We start from the raw sequence: 19886 nt of genomic DNA on the forward strand, positions 1-19886 counted from the left end.
CTAAACGGGGAAAAAGAAGCCGGCTCCTTCCCTCCTGGGCGGGCTGGGGGCGGGGAGGATCGGGTCCGCCGCGCCCCGTCCCGCCCTCCCCGCCGGTTGCGGGAGGCGCCGGAGCCGGGGCCCGGGTGCTCTCTCCTCTTCAGGGCGGGAGGCGCTGGCCGGGGCCCCGTCGGCTCGGCGAGTCCCCCTCGGGGCGGGGGGCGGCCGCCAGGACGTCCGAGGCCACCCCTCAGCCGGCGGGGCAGCCCGGGCAGGGCAAGGGGGAGCCCCGGCCCCGCTGTGGCAGCCCCTCAAAGGCCGGGCACCCCCGGCCGGTGTCACAGGGAGGGAGAGGGGCTGCCGCAGCCCTCCTCTGGCTTCTAAAGCCCGGGCACTGCTGCCGAGATGTGGCTTCTTGCTTTCCTTTCCTGTGTAAGGACCAAGCCCCCGGGAAAATATTTCCCCTGGTCAGTGCAGCCTGCTCCCTTGCTCTTGGAGGGGGACACTGGTGGTCCCCACCCTGAGACACTGTCACCCACGGTGGCTGTGTGAAGCTGGGGCATCCGCTGGGTTTGGGGCTTGGCCGTGTCCATCCCTAACGTTAACATCTTGGAGACGCTTGTCCTCTCCTCTTCAGAGCGGTGCGGAGTGTGGTTGCCTCAGGGGGAGGGACAACCCTTACCCTTACCCATCCACCTGCAGCCTCTGCCTTCGTGCTGATTGCTTCCGCTGCAGACGTGCGGTTAAGCCAGTGGTGTGGATCTATTTTCAAAAGCTTTCAGTCAATACATTTCACATTTATGTGTAACTAATAGATTTTGTAGTGTAGCACCTTGGACACAATCTAGATTTCACCTCCCCATGATGCAGAAGCACTGTTTGCTTTCCTCTTGGGCAGGACTCTCCTACAGCGTTATTGACCTTCCAGCACCTGCTGTTTGCCCACCCACTTGCTCTAGCATCTGGTTCAATAACATCATCTCACGCAAAGCACCCTGCTGCCACTAATCTGCTTAAATATTTTAAGAGTTTCCTTCCTCGATGAAAGATGAGGAACCACCAGGCAGAAGGGTGTTGTTGAAAATGCACACTGGAAAGGAAAAAGAGATGAGAAGCACCATATTGCTGCTTCCCAAAAATCTCTCATCCCTAAGGAAAAAATATTCTGCTAATCTTTTATGAAGACCACTGAAGATGCTAGAGGTGATGCCCACTCAGAGAACTATCAGAGGAAGCCATGTGCTTCCCACAAAAAACACTGAGAATTTGGTTTAGGCAGTTGCTATAATCTGGCTAAAGGGACACAGTTCTTACTACTGTGGGAAGATAAGAGCTTGCCCAAGATAAGGTTCTTGGGTCATTGCCTACAAAATTTGAAATCTCAGACTGATCCAGGCTAATCAGCACAATCACATTCCAATCCTTTCAAGGAAATGCCAGAGGAGCCCTAGAGCCAACTGGGTGAAAGAGATCTTCTAAGGACACCATGGGTTGTCTTGGCAAGTCTTACATTGAAACTTTTGTTCAGTGGAATTGCACCACAATAAAAGTTTTAAGAAAAGTCCGTAATAGCTGGGAGTTACTCCTTTATGGCTTGTTAAACCTCTTCTCCTGCAACGACCTGTGACAGCTGTTGCTCCCAGAGAAGTGCTGAGAATTTGCTCTCTCTTGACGCGCAAACATCCATCTCTGTGTTTCTTGCACTGAGGAGAAGAACTTGGTGCACTTTGAGAACATGCCCTAAATTAAGACCAGCCCTGGCATTATAAGATGTCACAGGTACAGAGGCACCTCACTAACAGCTACGGTAGGCTGTGTGTACAGGAGGGGAGAGGTTTATTTTATCACTGTTCTGCACAGTTCCATTGACATGTGCAATATTAATTAATTCCTTATTAAATTATTGACTTCAGTGGAATTGTTCCACTGTATCCATGGAAGAAGGTCCTGTATGAAGCTATTTCCCCATGTCTCACAGGATACTAAAGTAGGGGGCCCGAAAGGATTCTGCCTCTTGCTTCATGTTCCTAATTCACGGTGGGCAGCCTCTGCCTTCAGTAGCAGTCCAGGCCGTTAAACAGGGATGGTAGTGATGAGTGGGTGCCAGCTGCGGTGCCAGGTCTCCCTGCGTGCCCCACCATGAGGTAGAGGAGAGCCACGCCAGGCAGCCGGCCTGGACTTCACAGCAGCCCCCGCCGCCTTGCTCTGACTTTGCAGTGTAATTCCTGACTTCCAGGTGCTGTCTGGCAAAACACACTGGCAGAAAGGAAAAAGTCAAAGGCAGGAATATTAATGTCTCAGACAGGCAAGATGGAGGGGGAAGCTTAAAAGCTCCTGCAAAGGGTGATGGTAAAGGATTCTCACAGCTGCGCTAATGCAGGCAGCTCACTTTGGTCCTGTTTCCTTTTGATGATGGGAGGGAAGATGATGTGCCCAGAAGATGTCATTACTCCTGTGATGTCCCCCCAAATGCAGGCTGGCTGTATAGGAAAATGAAATGGCACCTTTGGTGCAAATGTAAGGGAGGTCATGAACTCACCTTTTCTCACCGGACGTTTACTACAGGGAGTGGCAAGATCCAATCTGGGTTCATTCAGTAATGTATTTGCAACCTCTTTTCCATGCCAGCTGCACAGTAAAGGACTTTTGACCTGCTAACACACAGAGCAGGTCAAGCCAGCGCACTCATGGAGCGCCGGGAGGCACACCCAGGGCCGTGCAGCAGAAAGTTGGCTGTGGACTGGAGCGATTGGCTGGGGCAGGACAGGAGGTAACATGAGAGAGAAGCTGTTTGTGTAAGCACGGTGCCAGGTACGAGGCAGGCTTCTTTTCAGATCGCACCTCGTGCTGATTTGGAAAGCACTAAAAGCAAAATGAAGTGTGACCGACTCCTGAAGACATCTGTATAAAGAAGGACATTTAGAGTTGAGGGTGGGGGAATGCTGGAGTATGTGCAGCTCTGGAAGTCACAGTTTTATGGTTAGTTGACTATAAATATCACCTTCCTTCTCTGCTTGGAACAGCAGAGGCTCAGCTTCCTTTCTGAGACCCACAGAGGTGTCACATTTTACAGATGGTAAGAAAAAGAGGCTGCCAGCGTAGCATTTACAGCAAGGCTCTGTACATTCACTTGGTAAGGAAGGGGATGACACCTTGTTTTAACACTGAAAGATGTGGACTTGCAACAAACTCTGCTTAAAGTCAGCACTGCATGAATAGCAGCAGACTTCAGGTTTCTTCTCAAACAGCCAGTGGAGTTGCGCATAGTGTGCAGGAAAGGATTTAACTTTAATTTCCTCACTTCTGGAAAGCACAGTGAGCACTTTAGAAGTCCCGTGATAAAACAGATGAAGGAGTGGGCTGGAAATTTGCAGTCCTAGTTTTTACTCAGCTCTGCTTTTAGGCATGTATCAGCTACGTGGCTTTGTAGGCAAGGAGTGGAAGGCAAGGTTCCCCTGGCTGGAAGAACAGAGGCAGCAGTTCCCTGGAAAGCCAGCGCAGGGAGGTTGGGAGCACACCGCATGTGACATGAAGCTGCACTGTCAAGTCATTCTGCTAGCTGTAGGGTGAGGTGAGGTCCACCCAGTGCGTCGAGGCTCCGTAAAAGGAGAAAATGGTGTATGTGTGACTCCTCCAGGACACTCTGTGTAATACCATCTTCCCCTGTTACATGAGTGCTCCTGCATTTCATACCGAGAGTGATGTGCAGGAAAAGAATCTAGACACACTAAGAACTGCCCAGATCACCCCACAGTGATCCTGGAGCTGCTCCAGAGCAGCCAGACTCTGAATGCACTGGGCGTCTCTCTCATCTGCTGGATAATTCCACACACATGCTCTCAAGTGCCTGAAGAGGTTGATGAAACCCCTGGTAGGTGTAACACACGCCAGCACATGGGTGGTTTAGCTGCAGAAAGAGCTGAGAGTGATGGACAAACAGCTACAGACGAGCACAGCATGGCACCTGGGCTTTCTGGGGCTAAGACCCACACCATCCTACTTCAGCTTCCAGCAAAATTGCAGAGCTCACCCTCTCCCCTGCCAACTCGTCCACCCCACAAGTCCCTCCTAGTTTTAATGGGCTGGAGCCACTCAGGATTTCACTGCAAAATGGGCACACAGAATTCGTGGCGTTTGCAGGAATGTTGCTGCAAACACTGAGTCCTGCTTTTTTGAATGAATGGGGTGTTGTCACCAGCCCTTGGCTGTGCTGGGCTGGTGACACCCAGCAGAGCAGTTCTGCCTTCACAGGTGTCAGCACGGCACATGCTGTCCACTGCACCATTTTTTTCTTTGTAGAATGACTCCAATATTAACTTATTCCTGATTTCCCCCCAAACAGCTGGGTTCTGCTTTCTGTTTCCGTAAAATAATTGTTAGCACAGTAAGTAATTAAGTGGTTTAACCATCCTTTTCATTTCCCAGCTGGAGCTGCAGGGGTCTTTGGTTGCGTTATTTAGAGTATTAAATAGATATGGAAAGAAAATCTGTTCAGGACCTTTGAAGGCTTGCCACTTATAGATTCTAGTGACTCGAGCAATAATAGAAAATGCCAGCGGATGTTGCAGGATTCTATGGTGTGTTGTAAACATATCCAAAGCGCTGAAAACATGTAAAAACCACCTTAAAGTCCAATCACTCTCAAATGTGAGAATGCCAGCGAGGCAACGGCTTTTGCTGAGGACCACGCCAAACTAAACAGAAACAGTGGGTTACAGCCGACCTCAGGTGCAGCCTGAACTAATGCGTGCAAATATCCCAGCACAAATATCATGGCATTGCCATCTAGTGACAAGCACTCAGCCTGCGCCCGAGCAAACACCCGACACCTGAGCACCTTGGACAAGCCAGATCAGAAGACACAAGGCCTGCTCTTCTCCCATGCTGGGCCAAGCAGAGGTTGAACACCGCGTTGGAGCTCGCAGGCTGTGGGTGTACAGTAGCTACTGCACCTCAGCGCACGGCCCGTGTCAGGCAGGCATGGACTGGCACGCACGGGGAGGACTGTGTGCTGGGCTGTGTATTTTACAGGTTATTAAAACAAGGCATAAGTGTGTGCGGGGACCAACAAGGTGCTGGCACAGCCTCCGGGATGCTGGCCAGCCCTGGGACTGTCCCCGGGTGGGCTGCTGTCTCCCAGCGCTTTCCACAAGCCTGAGCCCAACAGCCCGGCTTCCAGGAGCAAGCACCCCAGTGATGCCCGGCTCTGCTCCCTGAACCGGGGAGAAATCCTTCTTCTCCTCCTCCCTTAGGAAGAGATTTTCAGGAATTCGGTGGTTGGAGCTTTCCATCCCTCCGTGTAGCCCGGGGCAGGGGTCCGAGCCCACTAGATGGTAGCAGAACCCTGCGCACCGGGCGGCATCGGCACCGCCAGCCGTGGCCGTGGGCTGCCCACGCCCCGCGGGGGATGGCGACCCTTGGCCACCTCTGGGCAAGTCAATTCAGGCCTCTGTCCCTCCTCAACTTTCCTGGCTTTAACCCTTTAATCTGCGGGGTCCTCACCCCTCGGTAGCTGATCCTTCACACGGTGCTGGTGGCAATAAGTTGCTTTTTCCTGCCTTATTTTTGGGGGGTATTCTAGGACAGGTCACACCTAAGACTTGCTGGTGTGTCTCAGTTTGTACCTCTGGAACACCTGAAATGCAGAAGGCACAAACAGGCTTTTCCTATTTCTCATGCAGCTCTTTGCAGAGTTTTGCAGAGCTCAGGCTGAGGGATGTGTGGGGCATTCAGCAGCTCTTCTGATGGGACACCACACTCCAGAAAGCAGGATAGCTAGCCAAGTTCACCTAACTGTCTCAACTAAGCCAGAAACAAATAAAACTTGAAGTGCTGCTTCCCTAGGTGCAGCTACCATTACACAGAAAACAGTCTAGTTATTCATGCGGCATTCAAATTACTTACCGAACAGAATTAACAAAGCGCTGTGGCCAAGCTCTGGCAAAGTGGGAGCAAGCAGCCAGCCTTCTGAAAACCACAAGCAAGACTCAGCAAAAGAGCTTCATACAGAAATGCTCACAAAACAGAGCAGAAAAACAACCCCCCCTCTGAAACTGAGCATTAGAGATAGAGGGATTCGTTGTTACGATAATTCCCTGTGAGGAATTATCACAGAGCTAAACTCACCTGTGTGCAGAGAGCTGTGAAGTGCTTGAACCTGTGAACCTCTCAGCTTTCCTGGCCCAGCCCAGCTTACCTTACTGCCACGCGGATGCTCCAGCCTCGGAGGGGTGGGAAGGCGCTGGGGTGGCCCCGCAGCCTGGACGATACAGAGCTCATCTCTGGAGTCCTGCTCTGCGTGGATTTGCCTGGGATTTTGTGCAGATCCACATTTTCTCTGTAAGCACTAACTTCCTTCCTGCTGTTTTCTACCCAGAGATGAATATGAGAGGGCCCTTACCAAAACACCCTCTAGACAACGTAACCGCTCTGGGTGTCAGTTTAGGGACCCTCCTGCTGCAGAGCCATCACCAAGTCATTCAAGCCAAAGTGAGAAGCAGGGCTGCACAGTGCCCAAGTGCCTGGTTCCTCCCTCCAGTCACTGCTCCCCAGAGGAGAGGACACTTTGTGACAGGAGCTAAATAACTCCTTCACTAAAGACCCCTGAGGGGTTTAGGTTCAAACGGTTCTGGGGGTACCTAAGCAGCATCCAGAGTCCGAGCCCCCGCTGCCCTGCCACACGCAGTCCACAGCTCCCAGGGCGGCACCATCCCCACCAGCTCCTCCTTTGCCAGGAGCTAAATGACTGCAGGAGTGTTGGAGAAGGGGCTGCTGCACCTCAGGCAGGAAATCCTCAAGTTGTGAATGCACGGAAAAACCCAGCATCTTCCTCTTCACAGCAACGTCTTTTCCTGGACAGAGCAAATTAGCCCTTTCTCCTGACGCCTTTCTCCGCTTTGGCTGCAGCTCTCTCCGTCGCAGTCCCCGCCGCCGTCTCATCGCTGAGAACCTGCCAAGCTGTCCTTCGCTGGCGTCGTGCAATCGCAGAGGAACAACTGCTGGTCTCCTCGGTAAAACAGCACAGCCCGGGCGACGCGCTGGGCCAGATTCGCTCGCGGTGTCACACCGAATTGCTTCAGAAAGGGCTGGCGTGTCGCAATCTTTCTTTCAACTTCCCCTCCGCTGCTGCCATACAATACCTACTCCCGCTGCTGGCAGTTAAAACGTGACCAGAGACTTGGTCGCTCTGAACGATACAGACCAGCAGCAGCAACAACAAAAAAGGGAAGTGCACAGTTGTTTTCTTTTCAAAAGCTTTTAATAGGACACATTTGGTTTTGTCATTTGTAAAGATTTACACTCATTTTTTGTCTTTGTTTTTTTTTTGTTTTTTAAAAAGGAACATTTTAACCCAATTTTCCCCATGAATACCACCTTTTGTCACCCTGACCAAAAGACCTCGTTTTGGCCTATATACCTGGTACAGTATAACAATATATTAACTATTAAATACAAAGTTCTCTAAGATATACTAGGTTGTTACGGACGTTGCAATGGTACTGTGCCTACTCTAGTCACCTCGTGTAATAGTGTACATGGGTTATTATAGCCGAAGGGGCAGAAAAGGGGAGACTGGGGCATAGCCTAATTTACAACAGTAATGCTTTTGTTTTCCTTTTTTTTTTCTTTTTTTTTTTCCTTTTTAAAAATCTCCTTGAACACACCTTGTGCTGAGTGCAATCCACAGAAATCAAAACCAGTGCTTTCTTTGCCCTTCTCCAAAATATTGACAGTATAAACAACCTGTAACCGAGCTGTGAAAAATCAGTTCTATGTGCAAGGGGCTACACGAATGGAATTTACATTTTTCCAGCCACATCTGCAATCTCTCTTTCCCCACGTGTCAGAATGGGAACAGCAGAATATCCTCCTCCCGCCCGCATACAGTAAATCCACAGTAGTAAAGTGCTGGTGTGCTTGAATGAACTGGAGAGCCGTGCGACTGCTTCGCCGTCAGCAGGGGCTGAGTTTTGGGGGGAGATGTTTTCTAGGGGTACAGTTCTCGACCGGTAATAGCACTGCAATATCGTAGGACTTGAGCTTAGCTGCGTACTTCTAAACGCGACCTGGATGCAGGCTCTGACGGTAGGCTCTACGTGTTGTAATACAGTAGGTCTGGCTCCAGGTTTATGAAAAGAAACTTGTAGATAAGAGCTGCTTCTGTTCCCAAGCTGCTACGCAGACTTTTAACAATTTCTCTATAGATTTCTACAAAAATATAAAAAATTCTATCAACATAACCATTCTACAGAATTCCTGTGGATTTTGTACATTTTGTTTAAAAAAAGTCAAATTCTATAAAACCCCCCCAAAAGGTATTTAAAATTATCTTAAGATTATTGCACACACTGCAGTACATTTGTATTTGTTTTTCAAAAGGGCATCTAGAAAAAACTTATCTGGTTTAGAAAACAAACTACTTTACACAGATTTTTTTTCCTGAATGCATCATCATAGAGTTATTTTTTATCGGTTAGGCTTTACTGAATATCCACATATGATGTAAACTTTTTGTTACTTCCACAAACCTTGTCAGTGGGCAAAACCCCAGGTATTGAAAATAGAAGAGGCTTTAGGCTTTCTGTTACATCTGGATTAACATCACATCACTGTTTTGTGCCATGATTCCCAGCTAAAATGCTCCGTGTTTTTTTCCCTAAGGAAGGAACCGTATGAGTAGTATCATTCCAGCAATACAAACACAATCCTAATCATTAAGGAACCAGGGTTGGCAACTTTACTGGTCCAAATTATTTAGTACATGTGAAAGGAAAAGCTAAGGCTCATTATGAGTGTAAAACCAAAAAGGGATTAAGAATATTTCTTAGGCTTATTACACTGTAATTTTATTATTTCCTTAAATATGATCTGGGGGAAGAACTGATGGAAGGTTTGTTTGAAATCATTGCTTTAAACGAGCTTAACTCTGGATTTAGACTGGCATATCAAAGCGAGCGGTCGCTGTACGAGCCCGCGTTGAAGAGGGGAAAAACATCCCAGCCAAGAATTAATCTAACTGCGGTAAATAGTACAGAATGCTAATCCTCCTGCTTCAGATATGCCAATTGCCTGACTTCCCGCTGAAAGCCCTTACATTTCTACGGGACATGTAAATCAATAGGGATTGTTTATGGAGTAAACGTCCTCAAGTGAAAATAAAGGAGCTTAAGACCTCGCATGGGCTGTTGGGTATAAACAGCAGCTTCTTCTGGTACGTATACTTGAAGTTAACACAGATACACGGAGTCGTAACACACTAATCTCTGAATGGATAAAAGGCTGTACATCAACATGTTGTAGTGATTTGAAAAGATCAGTAGTTCCCCAAAAGTTACAAACTCCCGACTGACAGAATCAGCACAAATCCGCCTCTCGCTTGCGCTGCTTTAAAGGTGTCATCCAGCAAAGCCTGATCCACGTACGCAGCTTTAAACCTGCGATGTTCACACGCTTCGAACCACCCCTGCAGTCTCATTTAGCCTACATGTTAATGTGATCTCATGGACGCTGAGTGAAGTTAACGTCTGGTTTCCATCAGGGAGGTGTCGAACCGGGCCGGCCGCTCGTGATTTTCAGGCTGTGCTGACCAGTTTTGCCGATTAGCGTTAGCACAGAAGTAAACAGTTAATTGCTGAGATGATTGATGTAAAGGACATGTTATAAAGGACATGAATTCCATTTTTATCTACTTTGTATCATGATGTTGTTTGCTTAAGGCTTTTGATACACTGGAAATAAAATTACAGTCAGGGTCATATAAATTAACTTTAGCAGTGATAGCAAAAAAGCTGACTTTCTAAACTGAAAATCAAGTCATTTCAGTACCTACAGACTTTCTTACATGTATTCTGTTAAATAACTTGCAGCAGGCCTTGATTCTGACAAACGCGTAAGCATATGATTTTAATTTTAAATAATTACTTAAATACGATCAACCTCCAGGCAGTTTAAGTAAGAGCTTAACTTTAACCACGTGCTTAAGCCCACTGCAGATCTGAAACATTAAAATTTTCCATTGAGCAGCCAGTGGATGGTCTAGGACATCCTTTTGTCACTCGGTATTGCGTACAGCGAGATCGCTCTGCAGTCACCGTCTTCAGACATCCATCAGCATGTGATACCTTCCTGGCTTTGTGCACCTGCTTCCACTCTGGATGTCAATTTTATGCAAGATTGGAATATTATTTTGTTAAAAAAACTGCCACTGCATTTCTACACTACCCAAACAATCTTTTTTTTTTTTCCAGAACGTTATTGAAGTCCAAGGGGAAAAATAAATTACATTAAATAATCCTTATTTACTGCTGACTGTGGGATACATTTCCTCTGTAATGCACTAATTGGCTACATTTTGTGCTTTGCAAAACAAAATGAAACCCAAACAAAACAAAACAAAAAAAAAAAAGAGAAGGGATTAAATATATATTTTTTTTAGGTTAAAATATTCATAAAAACCAACTTTATCTCAGAAATATTCTGAGATACATAAAATAGAAGAAAATTAAACGAGTCTTTAGTCACAAAATGTACTACATCCCGCAATACTAGATTCAATTAATTTAATAAAATATAATATACATATAGATTCTGCACATTGTATTGCTTTTACCTAAGCAGAACATATGCTTAAGTAAGCGTGATATAGGTTAACCACTCTTTTAACCAGCTAGTTCTTTAATCTTTCTTTGGAAATTTTTTACCCAGTGCCATTTTGGAATACAGAGTTTTTTAATTTTTTTTTTTTCTATTACATGAAAGGAAGAAAATGTTTGGCACCAACAGAAAAGTAACTCAGGGGTCCATTTCCGATTGATCAAAGGAAAAGCTAGGAAGTGTCAACAAGTCTTTCTTTGGGGTAGGAGATGTTGACATACTGTCTGGAAGCAACGAATCCCCTATATCCATCGAATCCTTGGACTCACAAGATGGAGCACGCCGCCTCAAGCAGATGTCTCCACTGGGAGGTGAGATGCTGTGAGGTCCTCTAGGTAGCAAACTCTGTCCATCGGGTGGATCTATAGATATACACGGAGGGCTCAGTTTTTTCTTCTGCCGTGTTCCTTGCAAGCCTTCCATTTCACTTACCACCTGACTTATGAAGCCAGAAGAGCTAGACGTGGAATGGTGCTGAGGGCTGTTTTCCATGGAACAAATTTCTATTGAATGTCTCCTTTGATCATCTAACCAAGAGGGTGGTTTTTTTAGAAGACCCTGGGTGTCTACACTGTGGTATTTCTTCAGGTCCTTCAATGTAACGTTGCCAGTATTGCCTATGTTCCTCTTAGGAGTGAGAGGCTGAACCTCTGAACAGGCACTCGAGGCTGTACAAGTTTCTGAAGTGAAAGGCTCCGAGGAGCTGTTTATCTCAGATACTTCTTGGTCCGTTGAATCTCCAGGCGTCTCCTGATAGGAGTCTGCACAAGCACACGATGCTGGTGCCTGCTTTGAAATATTATACTGATTGTGGGAATGCTGCTGTGTATGAACGCTTGCCCGGCTCCATGCAGCCAACTCTTGCGCTTCTGAGGGCATCAGAGCCATTGATGACTCCTCCTTGGGCACATTTGGGTCAGAGAGTTCACTCACCTCGGCGTGGAGATTCTCCTTGCTATCCAAAGAGTCGTTCCTTATAGCCATCTGTATCGGGGCGCAAAGGGATCGGGGAGGAGGGGAGTTGCCGGATGAAAGAGACAGACCAAACAAAGGTTAGTACAAGAAAGGTACAACGTTTACAGGGCACTCAACTCTGCTGAGATACCTCAGCACAGACCCACTGACTCCTCTAATGACCAGTGTTGTGGGTTCTAGCAATTCCCATGCTTCTGTGATCTGTGAGTTTGTCCCTGGGTAAGCAACGGCAGAATCTGGCCTTCATTCTTCATAACCTTCTCCTCTAAGGAGGGAGGGCTGCAAAACCAGAGTGCCACCACCCAAACGTAGACATATTCTTGTTATGCAAAGGATGAGGGTCTAGAGCAAAGTCCTTTCTAACGTATTCTAGCAGCCCAGGTGTGAGTGGGAGAGGGGAGATGCGCAAGTGAGCCTGTTTATTCCCTTCTCTAGCTCAGGTGACGTGGAGGGCATGGAGCAGGATCTGCAGAGTCAAGGATGCCAGTGCAACCACGTTCCATGCCAGCGTCAAGGCAACAGCCTGTCCCTGGCTTTGGTCCCCAGACTGGAGCCACAACTCTGCAGCGTCTTACAGGGGAGCTGGAAAAGCTGGAGTCCAAAGCTGGACTAATAATAATCCGTAATTATTTCAACTTATTCTGCTGCTTGACTTCAGGCTTGCTAAGGCACATTTTGCCTTGGCTGTCTAGAGCCGTAGGCATCAGCGTCTGCTGGCAGAGAGAACCTATGGCATGTTGTGAAGGTTTTGTCTTTTCACTGCACTGCATCCCTTGTCAAAAGGGTTTATAAATCAGCCACATTAACAGGCCCTTAAAGGCAGAGTCTCTGTTTGAGAAGGCTCTGAAATGATCTTAAAGATTAAAAACTTCACGGAGAAATTTGGAGGAAATGTGTACAGCTGGTCTCAGTCCTTTAGAGAAGTGTAAGGAGATGAAATTCCTCATACTAAGGAATTCTTTTGTGACAAATTGCCCCAAAAGGATCTTAGAATTTATATTAAAATTGTCCCGCAAGGATCGTTTGAGCCAAATGATCTCTATTCAGGCGAAGCTCTCATCAGCTGCAGTATGCACATGTGTGCGTGCAGAAACACCAGAGTCTGTTGCTACATCTGCACATTGGGCTCCGTTGTCATCTGTGAGAGCTGAGAGGATATTTAATACGGCAAATTATTTGGGCCAATGCTGGTGAATCCTTTCTAGTTCAAACTTCACAGTATAACACTGGCGACTAACCACAGTCAAAAGCGGAGCTAATTCTGGACCCCTCAATGCCAATAGTTTCAATGAGTGTTTGGAAGAAGAAATCATGGTCATACCCTACGAAGAGACCACAAAAAGTAGAATACAGAAGCAAAAAGTAATTCGTGTTGTTACTTTTGCTTGTACACCAACCTGTGTTGCATACAACGACATCACCAGTCACCACCAGCTCTTTCTTTCCCTATGACACACGCATCTTTGGCAGCTGTTAGGAGTAACTGTTTGTACAAATGCTTTACTGGTTTGTTTCAAAATAAAAGGACCCCCTGCCATCCCACTGGGGTGTACACCTGTAGTAACCACAGCTTGGTGTGAACTACACCTTGGACACACAGTTCTGGAACCAGAAAAACAATATAATTTTCATTTCGGGTAGAATTCCATGGAGAAAAGCATTCGTGCAACGCACTGCTGAGGAGCGTATTCCTCAGCAGGGAATGTTCTCTCAAAGCATCCGATCCACTCATCTTCATCTGCGAGTGCATCGCTAATTGTGAAACTTTCTGGAGCCTAAACTGCATGTTACTGTGGGGACTGTGTCCGCTCTCCAGGACTCTGAAGGAAAGGGAGGTTAAACACGCAGGTTCTACTGGTGGAAGAAAGTGCATGGACCGGGTATGTGGTGGACAAGATTTATCTGTGCACAAATTTAGGATAGGAGAGGGGACAAAGGGGAAGGGAAAGGAAAGAAAGAAAAGAAAAAAAAAAAGAAAACAAATCAGAATTACATGCAAAATATGTAACAATAAGGAAAAACGGCTACTGCAAATCAAAATGCTTTGCTAGTTTGGGCTGTTGTGATGTGCCAGTAACAAATCAGTGATGGCAATAAAAGGAGCCAAGCAGAGAGGACTTGAGCAAGCAGAAGTACAGGGGGTGTGAAGGGAATTTTCCCTCTTTAAGGGCCAAGTTTCACAGTGTCTGGCCATCCAGATGGCAATTAACAGTAACAGCAATACAGGTCTGTTGCCAGAATAAGCCTTTCTGCTCCCATTAGCCAAACTGGGAGCTGCTTGCTCCTCAGGAGCGTCCCCAAGGCAGCACCTCACCGACCTTCGGAGGGACCTCTCCATGGACCATATCTACTCAGCATCCCAAAGATTTTTTTCTGTCTGAAATATAACTCCAAGAGTATGCCCATGTCACTGCACGAGCAGAGAGAGAAGGGAGGGGAATAAATTAACTTAAACATGTGAAAAGGTTTAGGAAAAGAAGCCTTCAAAGACATGAGCAAAATTAGGCTGAGGAGGATGGCTAACACGGTAATTTATTTTAGATAGATCAGTTCAAAAGGATGGGTCTGTTATTCATTAGAAAACAGGAGAGAGTGGTTATGAACTGGAATCATGCCATCAATTAGTCTCCCCATTAGCAGTGATTGGGCTAGCTGGCCAGCCCCGTGCAAACGAATACACGCTAGGAATTTCCTGTGTCAATTTGGTATTACGGACTAATGTAATTGTTAACCTTGGTACTTCACGTTCATTTTTAGAGCTTAATGAATCAACTGTCTAATTTGTCAATGTTGATTAAAAGATGAAAGAAATGGGGATATTTTCATGCAGGAAAGAAATGGCTTTTGAAAAAATAGAACTGAACTATTTTGTGTATATAAAATGAGGCACGAAAGCACTGAAGAAAGCAGACTTTGGGAACCAGACGTGCCTCTGGTCCTGGTCCAGCTGCACAATGAAATCTGCTTAAAAATGTGAGCGTGAAGCCGAAGTTTAAGTATTTTACTAAAAAAGATAAATTTATACTTATGCTTCCAATCAACCAGACTGGAATCTTTGATTAGATCTCTTATATCTTTAGTTGAATCAGGATTTAAATCAATGCCAGACAAAAAAAAAACCAAAGATAAAACCAGTTGCAAAATAAAATGCATTCTGTTTTGCATATACTCAGACTTTTCAAAAGCACATAGGAAATTCAAAAGGATTTAAATTTTCAATTCTCACTGTAAAAACAGTATGCTTTCCGTGACGGCTTTGCATACGAGATATCCAGCTTGCTTTAAACAGGTTTCCCCTTTCAAGAAACCAGAGGAGCCAGAGGGAGGGTGGCTTGGGATGGGGTCTGTAGTCACTCTGTCCTTTCAAGCACTGAGAAAATGACAGCAGTCAAGAATTAGTTCCTTAACCCCAACAAGCCCCTGGGGAGTGTTTGGCTGCATTTATGAAGAGGACTGAAAAAAATAAAGTGCTAACAACGTGGAGAACGTTTAGGCATGTTGCCAAAGGAGATGATACTCAACACGCACATTCTGTGGAGACTCCTGGATGGCTTTCAGATCAAAATCCATCAGCCCCTTTGTTATTTCTGTAGGAGAATTACAGTTCTCTGGAGGTTTGTCTGTGAATTCCTCCTTGAATTTAAAGTATGATTAACCTGGAAACACAACAATCTAAAACCTCAGCAGGTTCATGCTCATAAGTCTGCTCACCTGTCTGCGGAGCAGCCTTTCAGCAGAAGGAGAGTGCATCTGCTGGGAAACCTGGGCTTTGCTCTCCCTCACCAAACGGTCGTGAGCTCCTACGTGGTGAAAATGGTCTTTTGGAATTTGCAGGAGAGAGCTGGTGTCCGCAGGCTGCGACTGCACCGATGCCTTTGAACCTTGCAAGAGAGAGAAGAGACAGAAATGTGATGTGTTCATCTGGGGACTGGGTCCCAGTCTCAATGACCTTTCAGAGAAAACTGCTCCGTTGTGCCTTGGACCAGACAGGCATGGCAAAACCACCGAATTCAGCAACTGGCTCTCCATGACTGGGAAAAGACTCCCACCTACTAATAAGTTATTCCAAAATTGTCTATTATTTCATTTTTCTTGGCGTTTTCCCCTGATACAACTGGGACTAGCTCCTGTTAGGAACAGAAGATTACGAACTAGAAGTTCATTTGGCCTGGCAATTTCTGCGTCCCTGCTTTAGGGCCAATAACTTTGCAGGCAACCACACATCTCAGCGCTGCAAGGATCTGACTTTGAAAGGCTCTAGAAGAGCATGTCTCCACACCTGAGCGTACGCAGAGACCGACTGCCGGGATCTCGAAACCAGCATGCACACTGGAAATGAAGCGAAAGGGAACGGCACCTGGCAGCTTTCAAGGCCAGTTTTACAAAGCATCCCAGGAGAAGGAAACCCATACTCTCCAGCCTCTTCCTGACCCTTTGTGGTTGCTGGCTACTTCTAAAAGGTTTGAAACTCTGTGTGCTCCCCCAACCTCCACAAGCTCAACATTTTTCAAAACAATTCATTTAACCTGGACCGCATCCCAGAGAATCTCATTTGTCCTGGAATCTTTCCCAGAACAACAGCCCCATTACGAAGGAGTATTCAAACAAATATCTCCTGCAAGTGCCAGTGTTTCTGACAACAAAACCTTTCTCAGCTTGAAATATTATGGCTTAGTTGTGGTGATTTATTAGAGGCGCCTGGCACCTTTTGCCATCTTCACAGCACTTTATAATATTACGAACTGTAAACAGGCAGGGGTGACTTCCCCCACCCCGAAAAGCAGTGACATTGTAGGTGGAAGAGGACAAGGATGCATACGCCAAGATTTGGGCACCTTACCCAGCTCCGAGCACTTTGGCCCGCTTAAGACGATTGGAATTTCACCAACAGGAGAAAAAAAAAACCAAAAGGTTTAATTGCTTAATGTGGTTATGAATAAGACATCAGCTTTACCTTTCCAAAATAATTCTCCTACATCTCAGTGGAATGGTTTTTCCTGTGCATTTACAAGGGTACAAGGCCTGCCCCACTCAAGCCAGGCTGTCAGACGGGGCTATTCGGTTCTCTGAGCTGGAAGTGCAATTTTGAAAAAAGAAGGGACTCGGAAATTACCCACTTTTTGGTCAAGCCGTCATCGTTTCTGTTCAAGACAGGATGAACGCATCCGAATTAAGGGTCAAAAATGCAGCACTGGAAACTCCCTCTGTAGCAAAGAGAATTCTTTTGTATGGTCAGGGATTGTAACTCCAAGGAATTTCTTGGCTGTTACAGAGAGCCATAAATTCTGGCTCCACTGAAGGTAATGGGAGTTTTGCTGTTGACTTCAGTGGGATTTGACCAGGATTTCAGATGCACCATTTGCATTATGTGCAAACAGGTTATTCAAAGGAGAGCTCTTGACCTTGAAAATTTTGTATTACGGCAGCGATTTCTCACAACTCCAGATTCATCTTCCTCCGTTGCATCCGCATTTTTTTTTTCTGCTGTTCAACAGCCGCTATTCATCCCAATTCTTATTACTATGCAAATTTCAACATCTTATTTCTAATCTGTTCAAATCTCCTACCATTCTGAAGAGCGCTGAAATTATGTTCTGCTTTGAGGCTTTCAAATGACAATGCTTGTAAAAACTTCTCAGTCTTATCTGTGACAAATGTCTACGATGATGGGGCGCACAGAAGAATTAAAGGCAGCTACATTCACTTACCAGCAGAAGGTAACCCCTAGCAGATAAAGTCAACGGAAGCACATTGATAAGTGCTGGGAGGCAGCTGCAGGTACAGCTACAGAGGTGCAGGTAGAGAGAGAGCCCTTGGTATCTGCAAGATGCTGTATCTAAGAATATCTCTGAGTTTCGCTCTAAGGCGTGTATCCCAACCACGCACACCGCGAAGCACAATTCTACACTCTCATTTTTCCATTCATCTCACACTGAGATCTCTCTCAATTCAGCACATTTATGTTCATTTCACAGGCATTTAGCCACACCATTTTCCCTTCTTTCACAGATGGTTCCATATAAAGCTTCCAAAATCTGCTAGAATAGGTACTGCTGAAAAAAAAAAAAAATAGACATAAGGAAATATTTTTCTGCTGGCATTTTTGCACTGGGGCCATAACTAGCTCAGGTGAGATGGATGGAGCCCAGGCTGTATGGACTGTAACCCTTGGGGAACCAGGCAGGGGGACAATCAACCTTGAGCCAGGCCAACTGCTCGCTGTCACATTGCCAAAAAGTTCAGAGGAAGCGAGTTATCTTTACAACCTGGACTTCGTGAGTTGTGGAGGGTCTTGGCAAGTTGTGGAGGGTCTTTGCAAAGCCATTCCACAGGTCTGGACACCAACACCTCACTGGAAACCGATGGCAATTTGCTGCCTCATACTGAATAGCTTGGAAAATCCCAGCTATTGCTATATTGGAAAATCCTCTTGTTCCAGCTGACAGATGCGTACCCGACTGGGACTTGTGATGTGCTGGCTTCCTCTCGCCCAGAGAAGCAGGGCAGGGGCTGGAGTACGGCGGCTGGAACATGTAGCTGTCATTTGGCAAAGAGTGGGTGCGCCCCACCGAAGGCTTTCTCACGCTCAGCAAGTCCTTACTGGGAGACAGGGTCAGCGTGTCGTCTTTGGAGCGGAGATCAGCCTACGGGGAAAAAACCAATGAGGAAGGAAGACATCACGGGGCAGGGAGAGGAGAAGTGCCCAGAAACGCTAGCGACAGCCATTGCAATCAGTATGGCACGATGGGCATGCACATCGTCAGTATGTACGAGTTGCACGAATGGATCTACCAGGAAGCTATCCCCCTCGTTTTGTATTGTCAATAAATTGTCACACAGGATGAACCACAGAAACAGAGGAAGCAGCACTGTAGTAATAAACCATGACTATTTCAGGGATGTGCAAAGAAGGCATCATGCCTCAAGGCCAGCAAAGGTCACATGCTTTGCGTAACTTTGATCCTCTGCAATAACAGTAAAGCTCTCTCTATGTGCCCTCCTCAGCAAGTCAGACTTTTGCAAAGGTGAATAGTTTCCTTTTCTAACAATATAAAGAAAAAAACAACAACCAAATACAAAGTCTAGTTTATAGAAAATATGCTATATTCTGGCTCCTAGCACAATTTATTGGTTTTTCTTCTCACATAATGAATACCTAAACCCATTTTATTGAAAGGGATATCTAAACCTACTGCTTCAGGATTAAAGCCATTCTCTAATTAGAAGGGATGTAATGCAAGCGAGGGTTATGGTATATATAATATTGACTGTGGAGATTTTACAGCCAAAGAGTCTCTTGGAACGGGCAGCACCAGAGGCACAATCAAATGAGGTGGATTCGAGTCTGATTTCATAAGAAAATATCTCCATCCCAGAAATGTTCTTGGGTGTTACTATGTTGGATAGCATTAGCAAAAATGGAACCAAAGTCAACTTCCCTGGATATTTCTAATGAAAGAATTATTTCATCTTTAAAAGGTCTCCACTGAAAAACACAGAAATAAGATGTGACACTGTAGTCCCATACAGTACATTGCTGATCATTTCTGGAAAACTTTAAATCTTATTTTCTGACAAATCTTCCCTTCACTCAGTGCATTACAGGTCTTCTGAAATCAACACTGAGACTTGTTTCCCAATTTTATCTGTCAGTCATAAAACCAAAATTTCTCTATGGCATTTTGTTTGCACAAAAACCACAATGAGATTAAAAAGAATTTACAAAAAGAAAAAAAAAGAGGGAAAAAGAAGAAAAGGAAAGAAAAGGAAGACCACTGTTGTAAATTTAATGAAGGAAGCGGATCTGCACTGTCATGCAGCATTAGTTTCAGTCCTCAGGAACCTGCCGATACGGATATAGCCTGGATACAGCCTAGATAAGAGAGACTGCAGTCTCCTGATATAGCTCAGAGACAGAGAGTGAAACCTGTGCTGGTAACGCTGAGACTTGGGCTTTGGGAACCTCTCTCTTCCTCCCCTCCCTGCCTTCCCCTTCTGAGTAGTATTTTTATGCCATTTAGCTTTCATATTATCCGGCATAAAGCAGAAAAGATGGCCTGAAGCCTGAGATTTCAAATTCAAAACCATTTGGATCTGAATACGAGAATTTGGATTCAAGGCCCTATCCAAACCCAACCTTTAATGAACCTTTAGGTTCATTGACAGGATCCAATACCACAGCAGGCTTGTTTTCGCTTTCAGATCATCTCAGGGGAAATCTCATGAGTGAACTTCATGAAAACCATTTAAAATGTCTGCAAAAATGATCTTTTGAGTCC

At 45.9% G+C, this 19886-nt stretch overlaps 1 protein-coding gene across 1 annotated transcript in view; it reads right to left on the reverse strand.

Annotated features, from left to right (window-relative positions):
* Positions 1-9855: 9855 nt before the first annotated feature.
* Positions 9856-19886, reverse strand: part of CACNA1G (calcium voltage-gated channel subunit alpha1 G) — a 143255-nt gene continuing 133224 nt past the window's right edge. The window contains exons 33-35 of the mRNA XM_086762607.1: positions 18062-18251; positions 15319-15488; positions 9856-11616 (exon numbers count right to left, since the gene is read on the reverse strand). Coding sequence (XP_086618733.1) covers positions 10771-11616; positions 15319-15488; positions 18062-18251 — 1206 coding nt within the window. The 3' untranslated portion in view covers positions 9856-10770. The remainder of the gene's footprint in view (positions 11617-15318; positions 15489-18061; positions 18252-19886) is intronic.

The sequence above is a fragment of the Chlamydotis macqueenii genome, chromosome 18 (assembly GCF_036417535.1).
Source record: "Chlamydotis macqueenii isolate bChlMac1 chromosome 18, bChlMac1.mat, whole genome shotgun sequence".
Classification (NCBI taxonomy): domain Eukaryota; kingdom Metazoa; phylum Chordata; class Aves; order Otidiformes; family Otididae; genus Chlamydotis; species Chlamydotis macqueenii.